The following is a 14,947-nucleotide window of genomic DNA, read 5'->3' on the forward strand; positions in this document are numbered from 1 at the left end:
CCCCCTCACTGTGTCCCCCAGGACGCAGCTCCTGCTCCACTGAGCACAGGCCAAGGCTGCCCTGTGCTCCACATGGCTGTTCCACTTCACTGGCACTGCAATGTTCCACAGGGCATGGTTGGCTTCCTGGGGAGCATCCTGGGGGAAGGCTTTCCTAAATGGCACCTAATGAATAACTGAGACACAGCAGTGACTCACTGGGGAGTCTGGCAGCAGTGCTGCACAGGCCCACCCTGCTCTTCTTTCCTCAGATTTCAGGGATTCTTGTAATGGAATGGTGTTTCCAGAATGATTGGTAGAGAAGAGAGAATTCTGTTTTGCAAGAAGTTGATATTTCTTATCTATATTGATAAGAAATATGAACTGATTTCTTCTCTATGTCTTAGCTGTCTCCAGAGGACTGGTAGTTTTTAATCATATTACCTGTATATGGATCACTACAAAGTTATTGAGTTTTCTGACTTTAGGACACTTCATGCTTTGTACATACATAATCCTATTTATGTAGTTCTATTTAATGAGATGGCTGAAGTGTCACCCAGTACTAAAGACAGGAATAATGAAAAACCCCAATCATAGAAGGTTCTGCACACCAATAACTTTTTCTAGTCAACTTCCCCTGAAGAGATCATGATGTGGGGAAAGAAATGTTTGTGGAGGCCAGAATTTTATTACAAGGCAATCTGCCATTTTTATTATGGTTACCATTTGCAATTAAAAATAAGCAGCAATTAAGATGAACAATTGAATTCTCCATTTGAATAACCTTGTTTGAGTTGAAGTAAATATGCCAGTCAAAGCAACAGCAGAGGTAAAACCACTTATTTTACTGTGCAAGTCTAGAGTTTGGACTTTAAATTTTATTAAGGCTTCACAGTAAGCCTTAGCTTTGTTCATGTTCTTCCTCATGGTATTGCTTTCCTCCTTCAACCATGTGAACCTCTCATTAATAGAGAGGAACACACAGAATGTTAGACACCTTCTAAAGAAAAGAAAAGTCCCATGGGCCTGTGTATTTCCAAAAAAGTTTCTGATTCAATCCATTCCAGTCTGAGGAAATTCTTCTGGAGTAAACAGGTTCCAGGTAGGCAACAGTCACAGGAAGAAAGCAGCAGTTCAGCTGCTGTGGGATTCCCAGCCCTTGAGATATCTGTGGGAATTCTGCTCCTGGAGGAGGAGCTGCAGGCTTGGGATGAGGCAGTGATGGCAGGAAAGCAGAGTTTCTGAAATGGCTGTGGGTGCTGGGCTCAGGGAGGCTGGACTCTCTCCATCACTCCTTTTAGCTCCATTGCTGCTAAAGGCAATGAGGAATGGTTGAAGGCTGTCAAACAAGACACTGCACAAGGACAACATGGCACTGTGCATGGGAACCTGGCAAAGTTTGGTTATTCAGTTGAATCTAGAGAAACAAAGAATTTATCTCCTATTCCACTAAATTTTTTCTTTAATCTCGTATGGATTGAACACTAGCCAGAGATAGCAAGCCAAGAACTTCACTGTTCCCATTTCAGCACTGTAAAAACATACTCAGAAATCATAGAGAGAGAGGATCACAGGTCTGTCTTTTCTCTGTGGTCAGCAGAGTGTTTATAAATTCTACATGTGGACTTTCAGTGTGTATTAGTTGCTCTGTTAAGAGGAGATTTACACATCAGCACATTAAACCAAAATGCTCCTGATTCACACAAGTCTGTCCTGTTAATATCAGCTCTTATCACTTTTCAGAGCTGCCCAGAGTGGAGTGCTTGAAAAAGAAGCTGGTTTGGCAAAATGGGAACCTTGTAAGAGACAAATAGGAAAGCTGACAGTCCATTTGGAGCAACTTGTTAGTCAGAAAATGGCAAATGTCTTTTTTTTCCTACTTTTTTACAAAAACCTGATTCCCCCTCACGGTCACTCAAAGCCTGGTGCAGAAGGTATAATCCTCTGTGACATGATTTGGAGCTGCTGGAATGTGCTTGTTTTTAAAGTTCAGCTTATTGAATTCTTCTGTGATTTCCATGATTGATTTCCCTTTTGTTTCTGGAAGGAACAGGTGGATAATCATCCCTGAAGTGAAAAGTACCACCATAAAGATGAGGAAGCAGAAGTGCTTCAGTCTTTCCTGCAGGGAAGAACAAAGTGAGAAAGAAAGCAGGATTAGCATATCTGTGCTTTAGTCACTTTCTTGGCACATTTTTTATATTTGGATCCCACAATGTCTCAAGTTTTAGCTTTTACCTGTTTCAGATCCTGCATTAGTGTATAACTCTGAACTGATACAGGGGGTTAGTTGGCTCTCCTCACATTTTGGGCAGACAGAACAATCCTTCCAGGCCTGAGAACCCAGGTCACCAACACAGCCTCAGGGCCCAAAAAGTGTAAACAAAAGGGAATGGGGTGGAGGAAACCGAGGGAATGTGACTTCATTACCTGAACTGTAATTGGACAATTAACCTCTGATATGCAGATAGACTGTCACTGTCATATTTCTGAAAATATTGCCCAGGATTTTCTCCTGGCAAGCTGAGAAGCCTCAGAGAGGAATGAAAACAATAATTATCTGATTGCTACTCCTGTGTTTACTGCTTTGGAATGTGGTTTGGACATTGTTTACCAACAGGGGAATGTTTGAATGGTTCCATGTGAATTGTTTTAACTTAATGGCCAATCACAGCCAGCAGTGGCAGACTTTCTGAGTCAGTCATGGGTTTTTATTACTCCTTCTTGTTAAGCCTTTTGATGTATCCTTTTTCTTTCTTTAGTATAGCATTCATGATATGATATGATATGATAATTTATCAGCCTTCTGAGAACATAGAGTCAGATTCTCATCTCTAACCTCATCCTGGGGACCCTCAAAAAGACCACAATACACCAAACTTAAATCAGTCTGAGAAACCTGTGACCATTGCCCACCTTGGCTGTAGCCTCTGTGAGACTTTTGCACTGCCCAAGGTGTATCCTTTGAAGGCCTTTAATAAATACCTTCTTATACCTTCTTTATTCTTTTAGCTCTGTCTAGCCTCTGTTCCAGGTAGCCACTCCAAGGCATCACCCAAAGTATTTTGAATTTGATAAGGAATTGTTTCCATTGATAAATATTTCAGTCTGAATCAGTACCTTGGGCAAATCAGGGCCCTTTGGTTGCAGAAGTGGGCACGGGAGATGTGAAAAATGCCTATTTTATGATTGGCTTTTAGCAAATACTAAAATGAATATTATATGTGTTTATTTTCTTAAGTAGTGTGTTAAATATAGTTTTAGGTTATAACAAAATGTTAAAATAGAAACTATGCTGTGTAGGATACTTTTTTAAAGAGAGGACTTGCACTGAGACAGCAGCCCCAGGACACCTGAATCCTTCAGAGAAAAAGAATTGCTCCTTTCCTCTTTTTAGCAAAACTCAAACCTGATGGTATTGAATTTTATGTCCAATGAATAACTGGACCCACAGTGTTTAATGGATTGCTCCAATTTCAGGAGAAAGGAAGTTCTGCCTGCCTCACTTGGGCAGAATGATGCTGTCAGGATTCAGAGGGAGCAGCTGACACTGCCCAGACAGAATCCTGTGTTTGAATGGAATTTATGCCTCATGTCTGAGCTGTATGAATATGCAACAGGCTGTTGTTTTTTAGGGTTAATCCTCTGTTAACCTGGGTCCTTTTTCAGGCTTATTTTGCCCAGAAAGAGGTACCTGGACTGTCCATAACTCTTTGTTCTTATTGTCTCGTATTGTCCTAAATCCCAATTGTCCAAATTATTATTACTCTAATTATATTACCATTTTTATAACCATTTAATTACTATTAAATTGTAAAACTTTAACCCCAAGTGATTGGCGTTTTTCACCAAGGGAAAGCAGGTGCCAAGAGCGCTGCAGGCTGAGGCAGCGCCGCCGCCGCCGCCGGAGCTCCCGCACTCACCACGATGAACGGGAAGGTGCTGCCGATCACAAACACCCCCAGCCAGTTCAGGACGGCGCTGATCACAAAGGCAGGGGGCCTGCAGGACAGCTTGAAAATTTCAACCCTGGTGGAAACCGTGGCACCACCTGGAAAGAAAGAAGAACAAGAATTGTTTCTTGTTTGATGTGTTTGGAGCCCACGTTTGGATTAGTGCTCCTGTCACACAGTCAGCTAATAGATGCTGCTATAATGGGCTGCCATGAATTGTGCATTGGCATTGAGTATGCTGCTCTTTTTTACAAAAGAAAATGTTTGTGGCATCTAACAAACTGCTAGATATCAGTTTATGAAAGTGGTAAAATGTCACTTGTGCACCAGGGTCGGGGCAGGAACAGACGAGAGGCAGGATCATAGCAAGGCAGAGAAGGTTTTATTCAAAAGAACCACACGTTTGTTTTTTTATATAGATGCTATTCTATTGGCTAACTAACAGAAACATCTTTCTCATGCACTGGCTTTGAGAGGAACAGAAAAATAAAATGGAAAAACAGCACTTGCAAATTGTTTATAGTCAACAAGTGATCACATCTTTCCAGCTCCCTAAAATTTCTCACAAGCCGCTGTGAGAAACGCTTGCTGCTTCTCTGTCCCATGGCATCCAGAGTAAAATACTCAAATAAATTTAATGAACTGCTAGGCATCAGTTTATGAAAAGTGGTAAAATACTCAAATAAAATTTAATAAACTGCTAGGCATCAGTTTATGAAATTGGTAAAATACTCAAATAAATTTAATAAACTGCTAGGCATCAGTTTATGAAATTGGTAAAATACTCAAATAAATTTTTGGGGACATCCAAGAATTAAGTAGTCGACACTTGAGAAAGCCTGACATCATCTCATGAAAGAAGATGTGTCAGGATAGAATGACAATAATTATGGATAAAATGAATTTTCAGTGTGATTCTGCTGGATTGCCAATGAGTGAGCTTCTCAGATTCACTTCCTGGGCATTTCAGTTATGTTTTGAAGTCATAGGATTTCAAGTGTTTTGAGTTAGGGAAATAATTCAACCCTGACTTATGGGAAGGCAAATATTTAAAAAATTATTAGCCTTTATAAAATAAAATTTAATGAGTTGCAGACAATAAATGCTAGGGAAAAAATTATTCCAAAATAGGTCTTCTGCACTGCTGTCTATGTGGGATAAGATGTAACATTATACAACACTGAATTTAAAAGAACTCTTGCTTTTCTTTTTTTTCTCTTTTTTTCTCTCTTTTTTTTTCCCCTACCATTTAAAAAAAAAATCTTTTACCCATCTGCTTTTGCTCTATTTTTGCTGTATTTTTCCAGTGTGCTCCTTTCCTCTTTTTAGCAAAACTCAAACCTGATGGTATTGAATTTTATGTCCAATGAATAACTGGACCCACAATGTTTAAATGACTGCAAGATTATGTGAAATTAATTTACTTATGCTAAATATTCTGCAATATAAGGCAGTAATTTCCTAACCCTATTAATAAGCTCACATGACTCAATTCCTTTATTTCCTTTGACTGAGAACTTACCTGGCCCAACAGCAAAGACAACTGTAAACAGGATAATGAGAGCAAGGCTGCAGTATGGCATCCAGAAGTACCAGTCCTGGGGAAAAAACCAGAACAAAATACTGGGAAAAAAACCATAACAAAATACTGGTACTAGCATTCCTAGGTGAGGAATGCTCCTGCTTTTCCAACACTGTCAAAAAAGAAATATTCAGTGTGTGGGCACTGAGAGCTGTGAGTGCTTTGCTCTGTGGGTGGAGCAGCTGAGATCTTTGTTAGGTGAGCAGACAGGGCAGAGAGCTGCAAATCGAGGGAGGCTTCCATTAAATGAAGTCTGAAGAGTTCTTTTGCACCCTGTCCTTTCTTTTTGACCTCATAGTTCTTCCTCTGATCCTTAGGGATATGAGAAGATAAATCACATCTTTCTTAGCTTTTGTTAAGTTATGGATTTAAAAACTGGCACTGAAAAGCAATTTTTATAGATCTTAGTCAAGGAGAAATGAGACTCGATGCTTTAGGAAAAAAAGATTTCTCTCTCCTGTGTTTGAGAGCTTTCATGAAAGGAACAAAACCAGAAGTCTGCTGCCACCTTGCTTCCAGGTCAGTTTTGCAGTGTATCTGCAGAGTAGCTCTGGATGAGTACTGCTAACACAGGTGATTTGCTTCTGAAAAAGCAACAGCAATGACACTGAGGTGTCACTGTTTGAGAGGTGAACTGGTCTCCAGTCTGTGAACAGAGAGTGCCTTCCCACAATGATCTGCAGCAAAGTTCAGTTTCAAATTAACTGATGCCAAAGGTCTGGGGTTTTGCTGTTACTTGTTAAAACCAGCATGGGCAGAAAGGGCCATTTTCCTACAGGTGCCTTGTGGTCTGTGCTGGCTGGTGTTTGGTGTTTGCAGTCTGACAAACAGGAACCAGTGTCCCAGAGGTTTATGTGCTCCTTGCTAAGGTCATGGGATCCTGTTGAAAGGAAGGCAGGAGTGCAGGAGCCTCTGGCTAAGAGAGAGTTTAATCCTACATATAGACAAGCTTGATCTAAGCCTCACTTTCCTTTCCCAGTAATGTGGTCCTGCCAGTGAGCTTTAGATCAGAAATAGAATAGAGCAATCTGCTGTGAGCAGCATTTCCTTACCTGCAGGGACAGAGTCACAGTGATGGCAGCTAGCAGTGAACCCATGATCCAGTAGCCTCCTCTTAGGAGCACTTTCCTGCCCAGCCTCTCGATGATGGAGCTCTGATGGACAGAAATCCCATCAGTGGCAGTGCCAGAGAGCAAAGTGTGCCCCACTCCCCTGGTAATGGGACTTACACAGACTACAGCAGCTACGAGTTCAGAGAGTCCAATAGAGAGGGTCATGTAGGAGGCCATTTTTTCATCAAAGCCAGCTGCTTGGAGGACTTCAAAAGTATAAAAATAAATCTGGAAAAAAAATATCAAACAGTAAGAGAAGAAAAGAATTGATTTCTCATCCAAAGCTGTGTGACACTGCCCTAGATATGAGCTGCTGATCAGGGAGCATGCAGCTCAGCTTTGGAGTGAGCTGGAATTCTGTACTCTTTTTGGTGGTATTCACTCTATCAGCAGACAAACATATTATAAAACGTTATATAATTAATTCATTAACAAATTTAATAAAATATTAAATGCTGGGATAATTGGATCTCCAGTTACTGCAATGCAATTAGGTTTGCAGACTCCTGATTTAGGTGCTTTCAGAAACAGCCAGGTATATCTTGTTCTCAGAGCCCATCCAAAACCATCACTGTAGGGCATTCCCAAGAAAGAAGAGTGTGGGTTATGGAGTCATGAGGGGTTAAACCAAACATCTTTTCAGGTATCTCTGCTAGTGTTTGGAGATATGCTGAGGTGATAAAGATTCCATTTAAGCTGTGTTAGATTCAGCTGTGTATTTCCTTTGCAGATGCTGCTGCAGCATGGTGTTAGAGGCAGGAGGGTCATGCAAAGCTGTGACCTCAGCAGGACCCCAGAAAAGCAGTGCTGTGAGGAAGAGCAGGGCTGCAGAGGCTGCAGAACAGGCAGCATGCTTGTTGTTAGCTTTAAGGGCAGAGTGAGCAGCCTGCCATCCCAACATCTCAGGGTGCTATGAGCCAGGGGACAAATAGCAGCAGTTGCAGTGAGCAGTCACATAAAACTACAGATCTGGCCAGTAGAGAGTGGGCTCATCCCCAGAGTGAGCTCTGGAGCTCTGCAGTGGCTCCCAAAGGTGGCTGCCCAGTGAGCCTGACTACAGAGAGAGGGAATGAGAGCTGGCCAGAGGGATGTCACACACAGAGCCCAGCCCAGCCCTGTGGCTGCTGCTGTCCTGCAGAAGGGCTGGCAGACAGCAAGGCTTGGGCTGAGGGAGCTCCTGTGAGCTGTGATATCTTGGGACTTGAAGGGGGAAATGCACTCAACTGCATTGATGCCACAGAGCTGAATTGTGGCGGTCAGAGTAACTATCATGTACAGCTGCCAACGGAAAGCTGGTTCTTTCACTAGTTCCAGGACACTCAAGATCTTGGTGTTTTTCATTGTTGCTTTCTCTTTCATGATGTCATCAATCTCTGCTTGGTGTTGGCCTTCACCCCAAAGCTGCCTTATGGCTGTGAAGAAGGAGAGCGAGACCTGCCATGTTAATTCGTCTCTGTTTATGCCCTGAGGAGCTTTCTGAGCAGTGATACAAGAGTCTGACAGCCCAGTGTGCTGGGAGGCAGAGGTGTCTTACAGAACGTTCCAGAGCCCTGATCCCCTCCTGCTCAGTGGGACAGAGGGGCCTAGTGGGGTCACAGGGGCTTCCTCCCTGCCCATGGGGCCACTGTTCTGCCTTCCTCCTTCTCTTAGGGTGTGAGCAACCAATAACCACAGCTAAGGGGTGCCCAGTGGAGCCCTGCAGTGCAAACAGCTATTTTTCATTTATTATTTAGCATTAATCATCAGGCTGACAGTGCAGGTGGTGTCAGACAAATGTGAAAGGTTTTGTAACACAGAGCTGTAGAGGGAAATAGTTTTGTGCTCTATGTGGGAACTACAACAATAATGGACTCAGTAGGTGTTCACAGAGCCATGTGGGAAATGAGAGGGAGAAACTTTGTCCTATTTCTTTCTTTCCATATGGGGAAAGCAAGCATCACAAAATGATTCTAAGTGAGGAACAAGAACCTGAAGCCCTCAGTTACCTTTTTTGCAGCCTTCCTGGTCTCCTTTCTGCATGAGGAGGTAGGGTGGGGACTCTGGGAAGAAGGGAAGTGTGAGCAGCTGGACCAGTGCTGGGAGGCCACAGGAGGCCATCAGCAGGGGCCACAGGGCCCGGCTGCCCAGCAGCTCCCTGGCAGGGAGAAAATGTGGGTTAGAGTTCATTGCATCTGCTTTGAGGAGAGAAAGGGAGGGATGGAAAAGCAGAGGGAGGAGCAAAAGGTGGAAGGCATCCAGAAATGAATTGGGTGGGTAATCAGTTGCATTATACCTTTGTCCTGAAATTTGCCCTATGGCTTTTCCCAATGTCCAAAAGAAAGAAGAAGTAGAGTTTGCAAATCCACGGAGCTTCCTAGGGGAAATTTCTCCAACATATTGGTGATGTAGAGGAACACAAAGACCTTGAGGTGAAGAGGGAGTTGTGGGAGAGAAGAAAGAAGACAATAACCATTGGGAATCCAGTTCTATCCACTGGATGTAAATAATAAAGTATTACAGAATACAGCTGTCTCAGGCAAATAACTCCCATCTGAGACTTTCAGTACTAGATTTTTTTAACTCTTTCTACAAAAGTATTGGTCTTCCTTGCAGAGTGCAGTTTCCTGATGTTAAGAAATGTACAGTTTTCATTCTGAAGTGTAGGTGTAGCCTCATCATAAGCTCTCCTGTGAGCCTTAGCATGTTTTAATGAACACAGGGTATGCAAGTGCTGAATAATTAAGCACTTTTTAGCAGGATTTAATATGCTTGTAGTTAACCCACATAATCTCAACCTTTTCTGATATGCTTTTGAAGAGCTGTATGGCAGACTCATGGCAAATTATCCCATATAGAGTCAATATTGATTTGTATGTGATTTAGGTGGAGACATGAGTATTTCTTTTCTGCTATCCAGCAATAATTTTTATGATTTCAGGCAGAGTTGATGTTTCCAATTATATTTATTAACTCAGACATGCTAAATACTAGTCTGGGAACAGAAGCTTTTTCCTGATATGGTGGTCACAGCCTCTTTAATCTGTTTCAAATGCAATATGTTCTTCTCTTGGCTGTATGTGATGGCAAAGCAATCTCTTTTGATTGCAGTCTCTTTAACAAAAATCAGGGTTTTGAATGGGGCATGACAAAGATTCTAGAACAGAGCAAGGCCCCTGTTGGTAAGCTGTTCTCAAATTACAACCATAGCTCTTCAACACCTCTCTTTGTCAGAGAAGCAATGTACAAAATCTGGTTGTTTGAAAAATAGGCATCAATTTCTAAGTGAATTCTTTAATAAGTTAAAAGAGGCATCCCTGTGAATATGCAAACAATAGAAAGGCAAGTTTTGTGTAGGGAAAAATACAAAAAATTACTGATAGCAGCACAGGATGTTTTTACTGCCTGTAGTTTACTTGCCAGGAGTGATTTTGCTTTATTAAGCCCAGATCTTTGTACTAACCCCAAGGACTTCCTGCTTGGAATACTCCTCCTCAGGAAAATCCTAGCTTTAAAGTGTATAAGTTTCAGTACTGCTAGCTAAATTTCAGAAAATATTATTCATATTTTTCTTCAGAAAATCCCTTGTTTCATGAGGTATCAAAACATTTCTGACTTCTCTGAATATTCATACACTTGGCAAAGCTGAATTTCATTTGGTATCAGTGAAACTGATAATAATTATGCTCTTTCTTGCAGAGCATTTTAGAAAATCTTCTTACAAAAGATCACTGACTTCCACACTTTGTTTTCTTAGTGGAGGCTTCTTATTTACTTTGAAAAAAGATGTGAAATTTTGTGAGATTCAGCTGACCTGTGGGAGAAGTCACTCACCTGCACTCACTCCACACATGAAGCGTCCAATTAGAATCATCTCAAAGGACTGGGATATTTTACTGCAGCCCATGATGGATGCTGCCACTATCATCAGCACGTTGTTGCACAAGAGGCATTTCTTTCTGTAAGTGCAAGAAAATGAGAAGATTTTTTGTGACTCAGAAGGGAAATAGCACTTAATGCCATGCAGGAAGTCTTGGCTGAAGTTGTCTTGATGGTTTTTTGAAATTACATATATGGTCCAGGACAAAATGGGTGCTTTGGACTCATGGTGTGCCTTGGCACGTGGCTGCACCTGGGAGTTTGGGAACAGCTCTGGGGTGCGTACAGAGAAAACTCTGAAAGCTTTTCTGCACTTGAACATCTACTGTGAAACACATTATTGCAGCACCAACAGGGATCTCAGCGCTTCTGTGCTTTGAGCAGCACCTTCCAGACCCCATCCTGACTTCAGCCTGGTTCTGCCTTTCCCCATTGCTGAGATGAACCCAGGCATGGCTCAGGACATGGGCAGGAAGCAGGAGAATCAGCTGCCAGCACAGCTGAGCTGGCTGTGCCCCAGCCATCACTGAGTCTAAAATCCTGTCTCATTTATAACCCCAACCATCATTTCCTTAGGCTCAGATTCAGCTGACACATTGTCTTTGAGCATACATACTTGCCAAATTTGACAGTGAGGTATCTGCTTCCTGAGGAACCCAAGAGACCTCCTATCCCAAAGATGGACACAGTGAAGGACCACAGGAACAGGAGGTTGTCCTGCTGGATGGGGTGGCCATAGCGCTCCAGCCAAGTCTCATTAATGAAAGCCTTAACGTGCTGAGACAGAAAAAATAAAATCATTACAGTGTCTGTGACAGCAGTGCAGGTATTTTAGCATATTTACAAAATAATTGTGTTGCTTCAGCTGAAGTTACTATTTCACATAGGTTTGAAAGTGGGCAGTAGCTATCAGATGTAGTATAATAGGGTGTGCTATGCTCATTCTGCCATTAAAATTCCATCTTTGGGATTTTTATCCTTGAAATCTGAGGAAGCAAGGCATGGATTGGTAAAGAATAGTGTAAAAGTACTACAAAATCCTGCAAATAAGTTATGGGTTTTCTTCCACATACCTGCCAAGAATGCCACATTACACAGAGCCTGTTCAGTGCAATTCCTAAATACTTTTTCACTCAGAACTTAGTGCTCTGAAGCCAGAAAATAATGCTTTTCCACTAAGGTGATTTCTACAAAATAATGATGTCTTCCCTCTAGACTTCAGTGCCCTTAATGGAAGTTTTCCCTGTGATCAGTGGAGAGAAGCAGACTTTTCCTAGAGCATGGCTCACTTGTTCTATTTTTCTGTGAGGATGGATAACCATAAAAATATCAACAGAAACCACTGAAGAAGGCACATGTGCTGTAAGGTTTTAGGGGAGACAGATGCCACCCTAATTAGTGTGTGTCTTCTGAGGAACAGAAGATTAACAAGTTGCAGATCTCTCTTTTCTTCTGCTAGCAACACTCTGACATGCCCTGCTCCTCATGACAGCATAGCACAGCAAATGGGAAATGAGAGGAGAATACTGTGAGCAAACCCTTTCTGAATGCCAGGGCAGCAGTGGAGACCCAGCTCTCATTAACACAGTGCCAGGTGCAGCTTTGCCTACCTGAGACATGTAGGTGATGGTAGAAATTTGAAAGCCAATTTGGAATGTGCCACCAATGCCCAGGACAGTGATCATTCGAAAGAGCCCCTGGTACTGAACCTGCAGAGGGAGAACAAAATCTTCTTCAGGTTGTACCCACATCAGGCTGTTCTCAAACTCATTCTCCAGAAACATCTCATTTGTTCAGGGGATTTTCAGGTAGCAATGTTCCCTCTGCTTGCCCTGGTGTGACATGTACATCCTCCTGTGATTTCCCTACATCCAGCTCAAGGAAGTGCAGCTTCCACAAACATCATTGTCAAGGCACCATGGCTTCTAGACCCACTCCTGTTCCCTGCCTCTCAAAACCTCTGCTGCCATGTCTTGCACTAAATAATTAGATGTATTTTAAAAAGCACTTTTTTTTTTTTTTACCAGGTAAGTAAAGCAAATTCTATTTCTAGATAAGCAAGTATTTTCCAGTCCAGGAAAACATTTAAGACCCATTGTGACCGTGTTCACAGGGGTCTGAGGATGAGGGAAGAGACGAGGATCTGACTCCATGTTTCAGAAGGCTTGATTTATTATTTTATGATATATATTATAATATTATATTAAAGCTATACTAAAAGAATAGAAGAAATTATTTCAGAGAATCTGAGATGACAGAGAGTCCGAGCCAGCTGACTGTGATTGGCTATTAATTAGAAATAACTCTATGAGACTAATCACAGATGTACTTGTTGCATTCCACAGATAATACTTGTTGCAGATAATACTTGTTGCATTCCACAGATCTACTTGTTGCAGTCACAGATAACCATTGCTTACATTTTGTTCTTGAAGCTTTTCAGCTTCTGAAGAGGAAAAATCCTAAAAAAAGGATTTTTCATAAAAGATGTCTGTGACAACACATTATTATATGGATAAAACTATGGTAAAGATGGATGGCAGAGCATATGAAGTGCTGTAATGCCTCCAAATAGTGAGCAGAACCACTTCCAAGGTGCTGTAGTGAGCAGGAGCCTTGTTCTTACCAAGACACCAATTTTGTTTTCTTTGAAGCCCCAGTAGCAGACAGAAATGTCCCAGATGTAAATACCCCACCAAGTACTCACCAGGTTTGAAAGGAAACCAGTCATCTCTGCCTGAGGGCTGGCTGTCCAGCTTGTGGTGTGTCCTTGTCATCACAGGCTTGTGTCTCTCTGCCTCCTGCCTGCTGCTCCAGCACTGGGCATTTGGCTTCAGGCATCAGAGTTAAATTTTCACTATTTCATCTTCACTCACTTATATTTACTTCAACTGGCCAAAGTTAACACTGACAGATTAAGTATTTCAGGAAATAATTACATCTAGTCCAGTCTCCAGGGGGAAAGTTTCAAAGCAGAGAAAATTAGCATCTGGGGACCAGTGAGGGCTTTGGGAAGGGAAACAAGAAGAGTTCAGGCAAAACAATCCAAATAATTTTCCAGGAGCAGTAAAATGCATTACTTCTATGACACAGACTAGTGTGTACATTTGTTACAGTCTGCAGAGAGCAAAAAGCAGCTGGTACAAGGTTTAGCTACTGTTATTTATTAATAAGTAAAGTATGTAATTCTTTGGTAAAGTAAATACGATAATTAGAAGACAAATAGGCAAATTTCAGAGGCTGATTTTGCTGCTCTGGCCTTATGAATCAGTTAGACTGTGCTGAGGAAGGGTATTTGTTGTCTGGTGTTTATGGGGATGGAGAAAAAGCAGTAAGAGACTCATGAAAGTTGTCAGAAAAGAGAAATATGCCCTAACAAATTGGGATAGAACCACCAGCATCTTCCTCCCTCAGGTTTCAGCTCTGACACAGAGAGGCTCCAAAATCAGTGTTGCAGGCAGTGAAAAATCCCCTTTGATTCCCAGAGGCTCCTTTCTTGTGAGGCAAAGCTCCAACTGCAGCTCTGTGCAGCTTGCACTGGATCCAGCACTGGCAAAAAGAGGAGTTTGCTGTGCCTGGGGCTTTCCTGTGTGGGTGATGCCCTGTGCAATTCTTGCCTTCAAAGCCTTTGCTCATTCTCCTCATGCCAGGGCACTGCCCTGCTGGGGGCACTTGGGGCAGTGGCACTGAGGGCCCCAGGAAATGCTCAAGCTCACCCTCAGGACTTGTGAAGTCAGGTTATAAAACACAGAATGTAATTATTTACAGAGGGGCTCACTGTAAATCCTGTGAGTCTAAATAAATGAGAAAAAAGTGCATGTTAATATTAAAACCTTGCTTACTTGTGTAACTCCAAGTATTGTCTGTATAAGTGCATAGCAAATGCTGTTTATCCTGGCTGGCAGTAGTGGTTAGAATGATTTGGCATTTTTTGTATTTTCTCTTGAACACTGACATTGTAATTACCTGCAGATCTCTTGGCTATTGTTTCAAGATGTCAGTGTTTCCTTTTCATGGTGGATTTTTTCTCAAATTGCAGTGAGGTGTAGGGAGGCTATGTCCTAAGGATTCACCCCTTGACAATCATTACTGAGGACCTCAAATAGCAGCAAATCCCACCAGCTCACAGTGAAATTTCTCTTACATTTTGAGGGATTTCTGCTCATTCTGAGCCATGGTGCTATTTCACCTTATTAACAATTTTAGGAGCTTACTTCTTGGATTTTTGTGAAATCAATGAAATTCACCATTTCTGTTGGAAATATCACCTATATTCTTGAAAAAGCTGCTACACTGGAACTTGTGCAGAATTTAATGTTTAAAGAATTATTTCTGACTTAAGGAGATCTTGTAATTTATTTTTTTTAATAGAGCTGTAAGAAATACTTGCTGTGAAATGGACAAACACACAAGCCCCACCTCCATGAGGTGTGTCAAACAAACAGTTCTGTGTAAAGGCTGAA

General features: G+C 41.9%; 2 protein-coding genes across 2 annotated transcripts in view; one reads left to right on the forward strand and one right to left on the reverse strand.

The window, feature by feature from the left end:
• The window catches only part of KLHL22 (kelch like family member 22), a 303,656-nt gene that overhangs the window by 267,084 nt on the left and 21,625 nt on the right, over positions 1–14,947 (forward strand). The window lies entirely within an intron of this gene.
• Positions 873–13,215, reverse strand: LOC139598475 (solute carrier family 2, facilitated glucose transporter member 11-like). The gene is made up of 12 exons (XM_071444905.1): positions 13,192–13,215; positions 12,095–12,193; positions 11,101–11,261; positions 10,440–10,564; positions 8,902–9,031; positions 8,615–8,763; positions 7,854–8,041; positions 6,747–6,857; positions 6,570–6,671; positions 5,458–5,533; positions 3,906–4,033; positions 873–2,104 (listed from the first exon to the last, which is right to left on the reverse strand). Exons 1-12 carry the CDS (start codon positions 13,213–13,215, stop codon positions 1,898–1,900), a joined length of 1,500 nt encoding a protein of 499 aa, XP_071301006.1. The 3' UTR covers positions 873–1,897.

Source organism: Agelaius tricolor, unplaced genomic scaffold, assembly GCF_023055355.1.
Source record: "Agelaius tricolor isolate 1412-34295 unplaced genomic scaffold, bAgeTri1.0.p SCAF_20, whole genome shotgun sequence".
Classification (NCBI taxonomy): domain Eukaryota; kingdom Metazoa; phylum Chordata; class Aves; order Passeriformes; family Icteridae; genus Agelaius; species Agelaius tricolor.

Bases quoted from the DNA above. Each gene is read 5' to 3' on its own strand.
- LOC139598475 (XM_071444905.1), bottom strand. From the start codon at position 13,215: ATGACTGGTTTCCTTTCAAACCTG. The intron at 12,194-13,191 runs GTGAGTACTTGG...CTCCCTCTGCAG, and splicing joins CTGGTTTCCTTTCAAACCTG to GTTCAGTACCAGGGGCTCTT. The intron at 2,105-3,905 runs GTGAGTGCGGGA...TCTTCCCTGCAG, and splicing joins GCACCTTCCCGTTCATCGTG to GAAAGACTGAAGCACTTCTG.